Source organism: Mesoplodon densirostris, chromosome X (genome assembly GCF_025265405.1).
Source record: "Mesoplodon densirostris isolate mMesDen1 chromosome X, mMesDen1 primary haplotype, whole genome shotgun sequence".
NCBI classification, from domain to species: Eukaryota; Metazoa; Chordata; class Mammalia; order Artiodactyla; family Ziphiidae; genus Mesoplodon; species Mesoplodon densirostris.
Genome location: NC_082681.1, coordinates 28984307 through 28999437, shown reverse-complemented (window position 1 = coordinate 28999437; position 15131 = coordinate 28984307). Strand labels below are relative to the sequence as shown.

Sequence of the window (15131 nt, the reverse complement as noted above, 5' to 3'; positions counted from 1 at the left end):
GGAGCTTCAAGATGGCGGAAGAGTAAGACGTGGAGATCACCTTCCTCCCCACAGATACATCAGAAATACATCTACACGTGGAACAACTCCTACAGGACACCTACTGAACACTGGCAGAAGACCTCAGACCTCCCAAAAGGCAAGAAACTCCCCCAGGTAACTGGGTAGGGCAAGAGAAAAAAAGAATAAACAGAGACAAAAGAATAGGGACAGGACCTGCACCAGTGGGAGGGAGCCGTGAAGGAGGAAAGGTTTCCACACACTAGAAGCCCCTTCGCGGGCGGAGACTGCGGGTGGCGGAGGGGGGAAGCTTCGGAGCCACGGAGGAGAGCGCAGCCACAGGGGTGCGGAGGGCAAAGTGGAGAGATTCCCGCACAGAGGATTCGTGCCGACCAGCACTCACCAGCCCGAGAGGCTTGTCTGCTCAACCGCCGGGGGCGGGCGGGGCTGAGGGTCGGGCTTCGGTTGGAGCGCAGGGAGAGGACTGGGGTTGGCGGCGTGAACACAGCCTGAAGGGGTTAGTTAGCGCCACGGCTGGCCGGGAGGGAGTCCGGGAAAAAGTCTGGACCTGCCGAAGAGGCAAGAGACTTTTTCTTGCCTCTTTGTTTCCTGGTGCGCGAGGAGAGGGGATTAAGAGTGCTGCTTAAAGGAGCTCCAGGGATGGGCGCGAGCCGCGGCTAAAAGCGCGGACCCCAGAGACGGGCATGAGACGCTAAGGCTGCCGCTGCCGCCACCAAGAAGCCTGTGTGCAAGCACAGGTCACTATCCACACATTCCCTCCCGGGAGCCTGTGCAGCCCGCCACGGCCAGGGTCCCGGGATCCAGGGACAACTTCCCCAGAAGAACGCACGGCGTGCCTCAGGCTGGTGCAACGTCACGCCGGCCTCTGCCGCCGCAGGCTCGCCCCGCACTCCGTACCCCTCCCTCCCCACGGCCTGAGTGAGCCAGAGTCCCCGAATCAGCTGCTCCTTTAACCCTGTCCTGTGTGAGCGAAGAACAGACGCCCTCAGGTGACCTACACACAGAGGAGGGTCCAAATCCAAAGCGGAACCCCGGGAGCTGTGGGAACAAAGAAGAGAAAGGGAAATATCTCCATGTAACCTCAGGAGCAGCAGATTAAATCTCCACAATCAACTTGATGTACCCTGCATCTGTGGAATACCTGAATAGACAATGAATCATCCCAAATTGAGGAGGTGGACTTTGGGAACAATGATATATATTTCCCCCCCCTTTTCTCTTTTTGTGAGTGTGTATGTGTATGCTTCTGTGGGTGATTTTGTCTGTATAGCGCCGCTTTTACCATTTGTCCTAGGGTTCTGTCTGTCCTTTTTTTCTTTAATTACTTAAAAAATTTTTTCTTAATAATCATTTTTTATTTTAATAACTTTATTTTATTTTATTTTATCTTCTTTCTTTATTTCCTTTTTTTCTCCCCTTTACTCTGAGCCGTGTGGAGGACAGTCTCTTGGTGCTCCAGCCAGGAGTCAGGTCTGTGCCTCTGTGGTGGGAGAGCCAAGTTCAGGACACTGGACCACAAGAGAACTCCCACCTCCACGTAATATCAAATGGCGAAAATCTCCCAGAGATCTCCATCTCAACGCCTAGACCCAGCTCCACTCAATGACCAGCAAGCTACAGTGCTGGACACCCTATGCCAAACAACTAGAAAGACAGGAACACAACCCCACCTATTAGCAGAGAGGCTGCCTAAAATCATAATAAGGCCACAGACACCCCAAAACACACCACCAGATGTGGACCTGCCCACCAGAAAAAACAAGATCCAGCCTCATCCACCAGAACACAGGCACTAGTCCCCTCCACCAGGAAGTCTACACAACCCACTGAACCAATCTTAGCAACTGGGGACAGACACCAAAAACAACGGAAACTACGAACCTGCAGCCTGTGAAAAGGAGACCGCAAACACAGTAAGATAAGCAAAATGAAACAGCACATGAAGGAGCAAGGTAAAAACCCACCAGACCTAACAAATGAAGAGGAAATAGGCAGTCTACCTAAAAAGGAATTCAGAATAATGATAGTAAAGACCTACCTAAGGAGACAAAAGACCTGTATGCAGAAAATTATAAGACACTGATGAAAGAAATTAAAGAAATTAAAGATGATACAAATAGATGGAGAGATATACCATGTTCTTGGATTGGAAGAATCAACATTGTGAAAATGACTCTACTACCCAAAGCAATCTACAGATTCAGTGCAATCCCTATCAAGCTACCACTGCCATTTTTCACAGAGCTAGAACAGAAAATTTCACAATTTGTATGGAAACACAAAGGACCCCGAATAGCCAAAGCAATCTTGAGAACGAAAAACGGAGCTGGGGGAATCAGGCTCCCTGACTTCAGACTATACTACAAAGCTACAGTAATCAAGACAGTATGGTACTGGCACAAAAACAGAAATAGAGATCAATGGAACAGGATAAAAAGCCCAGAGATAAAGCCACACACATATGGTCACCGTATGTTTGATAAAGGAGGCAAGAATATACGGTGGAGAAAAGACAGCCTCTTCAATAAGTGGTGCTGGGCAAACTGGACAGCTACATGTAAAAGAATGAAATTAGAACACTTCCTAACACCATACACAAAAATAGACTCAAAATGGATTAGACCTAAATGCAAGGCCAGACACCATCAAACTCTTAGAGGAAAACATAGGCAGAACACTCTATGACATAAATCACAGCAAGATCCTTTTTGACCCACCTCCTAGAGAAATGGAAATAAAAACAAAAATAAACAAATGGGACCTAATGAAACTTCAAAGCTTTTGCACAGCAAAGGAAACCATAAACAAGACGAAATGACAACCCTCAGAATGGGAGAAAATATTTGCCAATGAAGCAACTGACAAAGGATTAATCTCCAAAACATACAAGCAACTCATGCAGCTCAATATCAAATAAACAAACAACCCAATCCAAAGATGGGCAGAAGACCTGAATAGACATTTCTCCAAAGAAGATATAGAGATTGCCAACAAACACATGAAAGGATGCTCAACATCACTAATCATTAGAGAAATGCAAATCAAAACTACAATGAGATATCATCTCACACCAGTCAGAATGGCCATCATCAAAAAATCTACAAACTTAAATGCTGGAGAGGGTGTAGAGAAAAGGAAACCCTCTTGCACTGTTGGTGGGAGTGTAAGTTGATACAGCCGCTATGGAGAACAGTATGGAGGTTCCTTAAAAAACTACAAATAGAACTACCATATGACCCAGCAATCCCACTACTGGGCATATACCCTGAGCAAACCATAATTCAAAAAGAGTCATGTACCACAATGTTCATTGCAGCTCTATTTACAATAGCCAGGACATGAAAGCAACCTATGTGTCCACCAACAGTTGAATGGATAAAGAAGATGTGGCATGTATATACAATGGAATATTACTCAGGCATCAAAAGGAGCGAAACTGAGTTATTTGTAGTGAGGCGGACGGACCTAGAGACTATCATACAGAGTGAAGTAAGTCAGAGAAAAAAAAATACCTGGCACGTATATACAATGGAATATTACTCAGCCATCAAAAGGAACAAGACTGAGTTATTTGTAGTGAGGTGGATGGACCTAGAGACTGTCATACAGAGTGAAGTAAGTTGGAAAGAGAAAAGCAAATACCGTATGCTAACACATATATATGGAATCTAAAAAAAAAGTTCAGAAGAACCTATGGGCAAGACGTGAATAAAGATGCAAACCTGCTAGAGAATGGACTTGGGGATACAGGGAGGGGGAAGCGTAAGCTGGGACAAAGTGAGAGAGTGGCATGGACATATATACACTACCAAACGTAAAATAGATAGCTAGTGGGAAGCAGCCACCTAGCACAGGGTGGTCAGCTCAGTGCTTTGTGACCACCTAGAGGGGTGGGATAGGGAGTGTGGGAGGGAGGGCGATGCAAGATGGAAGAGATATGGGGACATATGTATATGTATAACTGATTCACTTTGTTATAAAGCAGAAACTAACACACCATTTTAAAGCAATTATACTCCAATAAAGATGTTAAAAAAAGAAGGAAAAATACCTATAACAATGGAAACGTTGGCATGATTTGAATTAACTTTCATTCAACAAACATTAGTTGAACATCTGTGTGCTCATTGTTTTAGGCATCGAAATACAAATATGAATAAGATAGTCCCTGACTCAGAGTTCTCTCTTTTTTTTTTTTTTTTTTTTTTGCGGTACGCGGGCCTCTCACTGTTGTGGCCTCTCCCGTTGCGGCCTCTGGATGCACAGGCTCAGGGGCCATGGCTCACGGGCCCAGCCGCTCTGCGGCATGTGGGATCTTCCCAGACTGGGGCACGAACCCGTGTCCCCTGCATCGGCAGGCGGACTCTCAACCACTGCGCCACCAGGGAAGCCCCGAGTTCACTCTTTTTTTTTTTTTTTTTTTTTTTTTTTTGCAGTACGCGGGCCTCTCAGTGTTGTGGCCTCTCCTGTTGCAGAGCATGGGCTCCGGACGTGCAGGCTCAGCGGCCATGGCTAACGGGCCCAGCCGCTCGGCGGCATGTGGAATCATCCCGGACCGGGGCACGAACCCATGTCCCCTGCATCGGCAGGCGGACTCTCAACCACTGCGCCACCAGGGAAGCCCCGAGTTCACTCTTTTAAGGGACATCATGGGGGGGGAGGAGTGACAGAAAATTTATATGTGTGACTGGGTGTAAAAGTTTGAATAGGACTTTGCCAGGTGGACAAGGAAGAGAAGAGCTCCCAGGCAGAATGAATAGCAAGTGCAAGACAAGAAGATGTGAAATGACAAGACGTTTTGGGAACTTATATGCAAATGGTGATGGGAGGAGAGGATGAGAAGTGGCCAAAGGTGATGTTGGAAAGGGACAAGAGCTAGATCACAAAAGGGCTTTGTATACCACTGATCACTAGAGAGGTGTTTTCTCTTATTGGGCAAGGATGGTACATATAGCTTGGATGAAATGAAATGAAATATTCCTGAGCCATGTATTTCTTTTGATTCTCATTTCATGCTTAGCAAGTTTTTTTCTGACTTGGTCTTAGAGATACCATGATATCAGGAAAGGAATATTCAGAGCGGTGAGCAGAAATAAAATGGTAACTGGAAAAATAGAACTCCACTTAAAATTCATAAATTAGAATAAAGAGTTCAGAAACAGACCCAAGTCTCTGTGGAAATTAATTACATGATGCAAGTAGCATTTCAAACCAGTATAGAAAGGATGGACTTTTCAGGAAATGATGCTGGAACAATTAGTTAGCCTTGGGGGGGCAGGGGGAAACTGATCCCTACCTCATTCCTTATACCAAATAAATTCCAGATGGATCAAAGATTTAAATATTAAAACAAAAATATTACTAATTTTTTTTTTTCGGTACGTGGGCCTCTCACTGTTATGGCCTCTCCCCTTGTGGAGCACAGGCTCCAGACACGCAGGCTCAGTGGCCATGGTTCATGGGCCCAGCCGCTCCGTGGCATGTGGGATCTTCCCAGACCGGGGCGCAAACCCATGTCCCCTGAATCGGCAGGTGGACTCTCAACCACTGCGCCACCATGGAAGCCCCAAAACAAAAATATTAGAAGAAAATATAGGTAAACACTTTGTTAATCTTGAGGTGGAAGATATTTTAAAGTATTGATATTATCCTAAACTCAGAAACAACAAAAAACGTATAGCTTCCTACTCGGCGGCAACCACCTCGCAGGCCAGACTTCACTCGCTGGCAACTCGCTCCGCTTCCTCAGCAGCCATGTCTGACAAACCTGATATGGCTGAGATAGAGAAATTCGGTAAGTCGAAATTGAAGAAAACAGAAACGCAAGTGAAAAATCCACTGCCTTCAAAAGAAATGATTGAACAGGAGAAACAAGCAGGCGAGTCGTAATGAGGCATGTGCCGCCAATATGTACTGTACATTCCATAAGCATTGCCTTCTTATTTTAATTATTTTAGCTGTTTCACTTTGTAAGATGCAAAGAGGTTGGATCAAGTTTAAATGACTGTGCTGCCTCTTTTCACATCAAAGAATGGACAACTACTGACAACGAAGGCTGTGCCTGCCTCTCCTATCCGCCTGTCTGGCTGGCAAAGAAGGAAAAGAACTTGCTTGTTGGTGAAGGAGGAAGCTGGGTGGGACGACAGTGAAATCTAGAGTAAAAAGCAAGCCGGTCCACGGTGTCCTGTGGGCTGTAAAATGCAGTTTAATCGGAGTGCCATTTTTTGTTGTTGTTGTTCAAATGATTTTAATTATTGGAATGCACAATTTTTTAAATATACAAATAAAAAGTTTTAAAACCTGAAAAATATATATAGCTTCCTAATAGCACATGAAAACTAAAATAAAAACAATGATCTGTGGAAAATATTTGCAACATTTATGATAAAGAGAAATTTTACTTAGTATATAAAGAGCTCTTTTAAATCCAGTAAGAAAAAGCCCAACACCAGAATTAAAAAATGGCCAATGGGGCTTCCCTGGTGGCGCAAGTGGTTGAGAGTCGGCCTGCCGATGCAGGGGACACGGGTTCGTGCCCCAGTCTGGGAGGATCCCACATGCCGCGGAGCGGCTGCGCCTGTGAGCCATGGCCGCTGAGCCTGCGCGTCCGGAGCCTGTGCACCGCAACGGGAGAGGCCACAACAGTGAGAAGCCCGCGTACCACAAAAAAAAAAAAAAAAAAAAAAAAAAAAAAAAAAAAAAAATGGCCAGTGGATGTTGATTACCTGATTAGTCTCTCCATAATCAAATAACTTTGTCAAGTATTATAAATGTTAGAAATTCAACTAAAAATCCTCTAATACTTTATTTTTTTAATCTCCTTTGTTTTTCTGGACCAAGACTGACTCTTTTCTCAAATAACATATATCTGAATCTCTGTTCAGATGAATATTTTGCCATCTTTATTTTGACTGCCCTTGCTTTCAAAATGTATACTTGAACTGCTTTTCAAATGTACATTTACCTTTTGAAATATGTTTACTTGTGAGCACAATGGCCTCCTGTGGATCCCAAAAGAATACATGAAAAGATATGGGGATAGATCTTTGTACTCATTTGAAAAGAAGTGTAGAAGTGATGTGCTAAGATCCGAGAGTGTGATAGTTGCTGAATTCTGGTTGGTTTCACTCAATCCCTCTCATTTCTTCTTCCATGCTGATCCATGACAAAAGCCATACTTCAAAATTTCCAAGGCTGTGGTTTTATTTCCACAACATATATGAAAGAGTAATTCATTTAGAAAAAAACCCAAATGGTCAATGGACACATAAAAATACTCAGCCTCACTAGTAATCAAAGGGATACAAATTAATACAACATTGAGATCATTTTTATCTCTTAGATTGATAAAAATTGAGAAGACTGATAATTGTGTTGACTTGGGGGTGGAGAAACAGGGCACTGTTTTGGTAAGGGCCTCTGTGGCTGGGTCTAACTTGACAGGTTTCCCGAACTTAGAATCTGAAAGTGAGCAGTTCCCTTCTCATTCCCTTCCATCCCAGAAGGCTCTACGCTCTATGGCCTTTTTCCCAGCTCTGCGTGCCTGAGAGGCAGATGTTGTGAGGACATGAAAGATCTGTTATCCCTTTATTTAGAGTATTAGCTAGCTCCACTCCTCTCCTTTGAGAGAGAGGCACTCTTCAAGACATTCTCCCTGAATGAATGTGATCCAACAGAATTTTCTGAATCTCCTCTACAGGGAAGAAGATGGCAGTTTTCTTTTTGTTTTAAGAAAATAATAATTTGTTCAAGTTACTCTTTTCACCAGCACCCTACCACAAAAAAGAACTTCCTGCCAGTTTGATTAGTGTGCAAGTAGTTCTGTAGAGACTGAGCAAGTCTTGGTACCCTGACTGAACCAAGTTTTTAGACCTCTAGAAGTGAGGATCAGACCCTAGACTATTGTGATCCCACTCAGGCAATAGCCCCTATAAGAAATCAGCAAAACTCTTTTATCCATTCCTTCAGGAAGTATTTATTGCATACTGACCACATGCTATGCACTATTACAGGCATTGGGAAATACTGCAATGAATAAAATACACAGAACAGACAAAAATGTCTGTCCTGAAGGAGATTACAATCTAGTATGCTTGATGGGTATTTCTGTTTATTCATTTACTCATTTGAGCATTCATTCAGTAAATGTTTATTGAGCATATAATAGGTGCCAGACACCATATTGGATCAGTAGTTAAGTCTAGCATAATCAGAGTTAATGGCCCTAGGAATTTTTTAAAAATTGAGATAAAATTCATCACTTTAATTATTTTAAAGTATACCATTTCAGTAGTTTTTAATATATCCACAGTGTTGTGCAACCATTACTATTGTCTAATTCCAGAATATTTTCATCACCTCAGAAAGAAACCTTGTACCCATTAATTAGTCATTTCCCATTCCTCTCTCCCATAAGCCACACTGGCAAACACTAGTCTGGTTCCTATCTTTATGGATTTGCCTATTCTAGACATTTCATATAAATGGAATCATATATGACCTTTTGTGTCTGGCTTCTTTCACTCAGCGTAATGTTTTCATGATTCACCCATGTTGCGGCATGTATCAGTACTTCATTCCCTTATATGGTTGAATAATATTCCATTATGTGGATATACCACATTGTGTTTATCCAGTTATCAGTCAATGTACATTTGAGTTGTTTCTACTTTTTGGCTATTATGAATAATGCTACTATGAAGGTTTGTTACAAGTTTTTGTGTGAATGTTTTCACTTCTCTTGGGCATATGCCTAGGAGGGGAGTTGATGGGTCATATGCTATCTCTATGTTTAACTGACTCAGGAACGACCAAACTGGTTTTCACAGCAGCTACACTATTTTATATGGTCATCTACAATGTATGAGGGATCCTATTTGTCCACATCCTCACCGACACTTGTTACGTTCTGTGTTTTATTTTATTTTTATATTATTTATTTATTTATTTTTTTTTGCGGTACGTGGGCCTCTCACTGTTGTGGCCTCTCCCGTTGCGGAGCACAGGCTCTGGACGCGCGGGCTCAGCAGCCATGGCTCACGGGCCTAGCCGCTCCGCGGCATGTGGGATCTTCCCAGACCGGGGCACGAACCTGTGTCCCCTGCATCGGCAGGCGGACTCTCAACCATTGCACCACCAGGGAAGCCCTCTGTGTTCTATTTTTTTAATTAATTAATTAATTTTATTTATTTATTTTTTTTGCGGTACGCAGGCCTCTCACTGCTGTGGCCTCTCCCGTTGTGGAGCACAGGCTCTGGACTCGCAGGCTCAGCAGCCATGGCTCACAGGCCCAGCCACTCCTCAGCATGCGGGATCCTCCCGGACCGGGGCACGAACCCATGTCCCCTGCATTGGCAGGCGGACTCTCAACCACTGCACCACCAGGGAAGCCCTGTGTTTTATTTTTTTAATAGCCATCCTAGGTGGTGTGAAGTGGTGTCTCATTGTGGTTTTGATTTTCATTTCCCTGATGACTAAAGATGTTGAGCATCTGTTCATATGCTACTTGGTCATTTGTATATCTTATTAGGATAAATGTCTATTCAAGTTCTTTGTCCATTTTTTAATTTTTTTTGTTGTTGTTATTACAGTTGAGTTTTAAGAGTTCTTTATATATTCTGAATACCATACCATTATCAGATATATGATTTGCAAATATTTATCTCTCATTCTTTAGGGTTTCTTTTCACTTTTTTGCTGGTATTCTTTCAAGCATAAAGTTTTTAATTTTATTTATTTATTTATTTATTTATTTTGCGTTACACGGGCCTCTCACTGCTGTGGCCTCTCCCGTTGTGGAGCATAGGCTCTGGACTCGCAGGCTCAGCAGCCAAGGCTCACGGGCCCAGCCGCTCCGCGGCATGTGGGATCCTCCCAGACCGGGGCACGAACCCACGTCCCCTGCATCGGCAGGTGGACTCTCAACCACTGCGCCACCAGGGAGGCCCAAAGTGTTTAATTTTAATGAAGTCTAAATTATCTATTTTTTTCTTTTGTTTCTTGGGCTTTTGGTGTCATATCTAAGAAAACATTGCTAATGAACATGATTTACTCCTATGTTTCCTTCTAAGAATTTTAAGTTTTTTTTTTTTTTTTTGTGGCACACGGGCCTCTCACTGTTGTGGCTTCTCCCGTTGTGGAGCACAGGCTCCAAAAGCGCAGGCTCAGTGACCATGGCTCACGGGCCTAGCTGCTCTGCAGCATGTGGGATCTTCCAGGACCGGGGCACGAACCCGTGTCCCCTGCATTGGCAGGCGGACTCTCAACCACTGTGCCACCAGGGAAGCCCAGAATTTTAAGATTTTTAGCTCTTATATTTGTCATTGATATATTTTGAGTTGATTTTTATATATGGTGTGAGTTAGGGGTCCAACTTCATTCTTTTGCATATGTCTATCCAGTTGTCTCAGCACCAATTGATGAAGAGATTATTCTTTCCCCATTGAATGGTTTTGGTACCCTTGTTGAAAATCAATTGGCCAGAGATATGTGGGTTTATTTCCGTACTCTCAGTTCTGTCCCATTGGTCTGTATGTCTGTCCTTAAGCCAATGCTACACTTTTTTTTTTTTTTTTTTGTGGTACGCGGGCCTCTCACCATTGTGGCCTCTCCCATTGCAGAGCACAGGCTCTTGACGTGCAGGCTCAGCGGCCATGGCTCACGGGCCCAGCCGCTCTGCGGCATGTGGGATCTTCCCAGACTGGGCCATGAACCCGTGTCCCCTGCATCGGCAGGTGGACTCTCAACCACTGCGCCACCAGGGAAGCCCTACACTGTTTTTGATTACTGTAACTTCATAGTATTGAAACCAGGAAGTGTGAGTCCTCCAACTTTGTTCTTTTCAAGATTGTTTCAGCTATTCAGGGTCCTTTGCAGTTCCATATGAACTTGAGGATTGGCTTTTCCATTTCTGCAAGAAAGGCCATTGAAATTTTGATAGGGATTGCTTTGAATCTGCAGATCACTTTGGATAGTATTGCCATCTTAAACAATATTGCCTTCCAATCCATGAATATGGGGTGTCTTTCCATTTAGTTAGGTCTTTAATTTTATTCAGCAATGTTTTGCAGTTTTCAGAACACAAGTCTTGGACCTCTTTGCTTTAATTTATTCTTAAGGATTTCATTCTTTTGGATGCTATGGTAAATGCAAATGTTTTCTTAATTTTCTTTTTGGATTGTTCATTGCTAATGCATAGAAATACAATTGATTTTTGGATGTTGATCTTGTATTCTGCAAATTTGCTGCATTTATTTATTAGCCTAAGTAGATTTTTCTGTAGTCTTTGTAATTTTCTGTATACAGGATCATGTCATCTGTGAATAAATTTTTCTTCTTCCTTTCCAATTTGGATGACTTTTCTTTTTCTTTCTTTCTTTTTTAAACTGTAGCTTTTTCTAAAAAATAGATTTATTTAATTAATTTATTTTTGGCTGCGTTGAGTCTTCATTGCCACGTGTGGGTTTTCTCTAGTTGCAGTGAGTGGGGGCTGCTCTTCGTTGCAGTGTGCAGGCTTCTCATTGCAGTAGCTTCTCTTGTTGCGGAGCACTGGCTCTAGGCACGTGGGCTTCAGTAGCTGCAGCACACAGGCTCAGTAGTTGCAGCTCGCAGGCTCTAGAGTGCAGGCTCAGTAGTTGTGGCACACAGGCTTAGCTGCTCTGTGGCATGTGGGATCTTCCCGGACCAGGGCTCAAACCCGTGTCCCCTGCATTGGTGGGTGGATTCTTAACCACTGCGCCACCAGGGAAGTCCTGGATGCCTTTTCTTTTTCTTGCCAAATTGACCTGACTAGAACTTCCAGTACTATGTTGAATAGCAGTGGAGAAGAGATATCTTTGTCTTGTTCCTAAATTTAGGAGGAAAGCTTTCAGTCTTTTACTACTGTGTATGATGTCAGCTGTGAATTTTTTATAAATGCCCTTTATCAGGTTGAGAAATTTCCTTTATACCCCTAGTTTTCTGAGTGTTTTATCCTGAAAGAGTGTTAAATTTTGTAAATTTTTTTCTGCATCAGTTGAGATGATTGTGTAAACTTTTTCCTTCATTCTACTAATGTGGTGTATTACTACATTGATTGATTTTCTTATGTTGAACTACCCTTGCACTTGTGGGATAAATCTCACCTGGTCATGGTTTATAATCCTTCTGATACACTGCAGAATCCGGTCTGATAGTATTTTCTTGAGGATTTTTACATTTATATTCATAAAGGATATTGGTCTGTAAATTTCCTTTCTTGTGATGGCTTTGTCTGGCTTTGGTGTCAGGGTAATGCTAGCCTCAAGAATTAGAAAGTATTCTCTCTAATTCTATTTTTTGGGGAGAGTTTGAGAAGGGTTGGTGTTAATTATTTTTTAAACATTTGGTAAGATTCACCAGTATTAACATCTGGTCCTGGGCTTTTCTTTACTGGAAGGTTTTTTGGGGTTTTTTTTCCCTTGTTTTTGTTTGTTTGTTTTTTAGGCCATGCTGCAGCATGTGGGATCTTAGTTCCCCGATCAGGTATCGAACACGCACCCCCTGCATTGGAAGCACAGAGTCTTAACCACTGGACTGCTAGGGAAGTCCCTGGAAGGTTTTTGATTACTGATACCATTTCTTTACTTGTTATAGATCTGTTCAAATTTTTTATTTCTTCTCAAGTCAGTTTCAGTAATTTTTATCTTATTTTTTTAAAGTGTTATTTTAAAAATTAATTAATTTATTTATTTTTGGCTGAGTTGGATCTTCATTGCTGCACGCAGGCTTTCTCTAGTTGTGGTGAGCAGGGACTACTCTTCATTGCAGTGTGTGGGCTTCTCATTGTGGTGGCTTCTCTTGTTGCAGAGCAGTCTCTAGGTGCACAGGCTTCAGTAGTTGTGGCACGTGGGTTCAGTAGTTGTGGCCCGCAGGCTTAGTTGCTTCAGAGCATGTGGGATCTTCCTGGACCAGGGATCAAACCTGTGTCCCCGCCTTGGCAGGTGGATTCTTAACCACTGTGCCACCAGGGAAGTCCCTTTTAAAAGTGTTTTCAACATATGCATGAAATCTACTTTTCATTTCTGATCTTGTCTTCCTTATTTATGTCTTCTTCCTTTTTTCCTTGAATAATCTCACCAAAATTTTGCCAATTTTATTAATCTCAAAAAATTTGGATTTGTTGATTTTTTCTATTTTATGTATAGTTTCTATGTCACTAGTCTCTATGTTTTTTTCTTGTTCTCTTTCTTCTGCACTTTGGTTTTTGTTTTAGTTCATTGATTTTCAGCCTTGTATATATATACATATATATATTAGGCTAGGCTATATAAAATTGTCTTTTTTATAGGAAAATGATGATCAAATATTGGCAGTTTAATGTGATTCATTCTAATACTTAAGGCTAAAAAGGTTTGCTGTAAGCAATATTTACCACAAGTTAAAAAAATGATATTACAAAGTTATTTATTGTTTATGAGTGCATTTATTGGTAGTAAGTGCAAGTCATACATGGGAAATATACACACCAATTTCAGGGTAGTAGTTACCTCTGGGAAGGAAAGGAGGTAAAGGGATATATGTGTAATATTTTATTTCTTACAAAGAAAACTTTAAACTTTAATAAAGATGTAAAACAAATAAGGCAAATTATCAATATCTGTTTAATTTTGTTGGTGGGACAATCCCACAAGATTTGATACTTAGAATTTTTGTTATCATTCAGTTCAATATATTTTCTTATTTTAATATAATGTATGATTTCTTTCTTCCTTTTTTAACCTTTGAGTTGTTTGGAAGTCTATTTTCAAATTCCTAAGCGTATGGACATTTTCTAGTTATCTTTGTGTGTGTGTGTGTAAATAAAGAGAGAGAAAGAGCGAGAGATGTGGTAATACATCTACATTTGAGGAATCTGGGTGAAAGGTACATGGGAATTATTTTTTAGCATTCTTGCAACTTTCTTATGTCTGAAATTATGTCAAAATAAAATGTTTCAAAAATCTTAAAAAAACGATTTGCCTTTTCTAGAGACTCATGCTTAAAATGAATTTTACTTCACATAATATTAATCCTAAAAACCTTGTATTTTAAACTTTCTCCTTTTAGCTCTTCCTTTTATAATACATTAAACAAGTTGCTATGCTAAACAATTCCATTACTCATATTTGATATTCACTATACCTCATGACTATATCCAACTATGGCATATTGGGTTCTGTTAGTGAAATTAGCCTGTTTTTTTCTTATTGGGATAAATGTATCCTGTTACTAAATATTATTATTTAATTTTCACAAATCTCCATAAGAATTATTAATATCATTTTATATAGTCAATATTCACTTACACTTACCTATGTACTCATACATACATATATATATATATATATATATATATATATATACATTTTTTCATCATCATTTCTTTCTAAATCTCAGGTTTTATATCTGGAATAATTTTCCTTCTGACTGAGGTATGTCTTTTAGAATTTCCTTTAGTGTGAGTCTCTTGCAAGCAAGCTCTCTTAGGTTTTGCTTGTCTAGAAATGTCTTTATTTCATCTCAAAGTTTCAACATGGAATTACCAAAAAGTACATGTAAAAAATGAACACTGTCATTACTTTCCCATTGTTTCCTTTTTCACTCAATATCAAATTTTGCTTTATTTTATTGTTGTTCTTCTTTGTATAGTTTTTTCCTTTAATTTTTTTAACATCTTTATTGGAGTATAATTGCTTTAAAATAATGGTGTGTTAGTTTCTGCTTTATAACAAAGTGAAGCAATCATACATATACATATATCCCCATATCTCTTCCCTCTTGCGTCTCCCTCCCTCCCACCCTCCCTATCCCACCCCTCTAGGTGGTCACAAAGCACCGAACTGATCTCCCTGTGCTATGCGGCTGCTTCCCACTAGCTATCTATTTTACGTTTGGTAGTGTATATATGTCCATGCCACTCTCTCACTTTGTCACAGATTACCCTTCCCCCTCCCCGTACCTTCAAGTCCATTCTCTACTAGGTCTGTGTCCTTATTCCCGTCTTACCCCTATGTTCTTCATGACTTTTTTTTTTCTTAGATTCCATGTATATGTGTTAGCATACGGTATTTGTTTTTTTCTTTCCGACTTACTTCACTCTGTATGACAGACTC

General features: G+C 41.2%; 1 protein-coding gene across 1 annotated transcript; it reads left to right on the top strand.

The window, feature by feature from the left end:
- Positions 1-5074: 5074 nt before the first annotated feature.
- On the top strand, positions 5075-5910 carry LOC132481523 (thymosin beta-4-like). The gene is made up of 2 exons (XM_060086410.1): positions 5075-5103; positions 5682-5910. Exons 1-2 carry the CDS (start codon positions 5075-5077, stop codon positions 5908-5910), a joined length of 258 nt encoding a protein of 85 aa, XP_059942393.1.
- The last annotated feature ends 9221 nt before the right edge of the window (positions 5911-15131 follow it).

Coding starts and splice junctions, on each gene's coding strand:
- LOC132481523 (XM_060086410.1), top strand. CDS start 5,075: ATGATATCAGGAAAGGAATATTCAGAGCG. Junction 5,104..5,681: donor GGAAAGGAATATTCAGAGCG/GTGAGCAGAAAT, acceptor TCCTAAACTCAG/AAACAACAAAAAACGTATAG.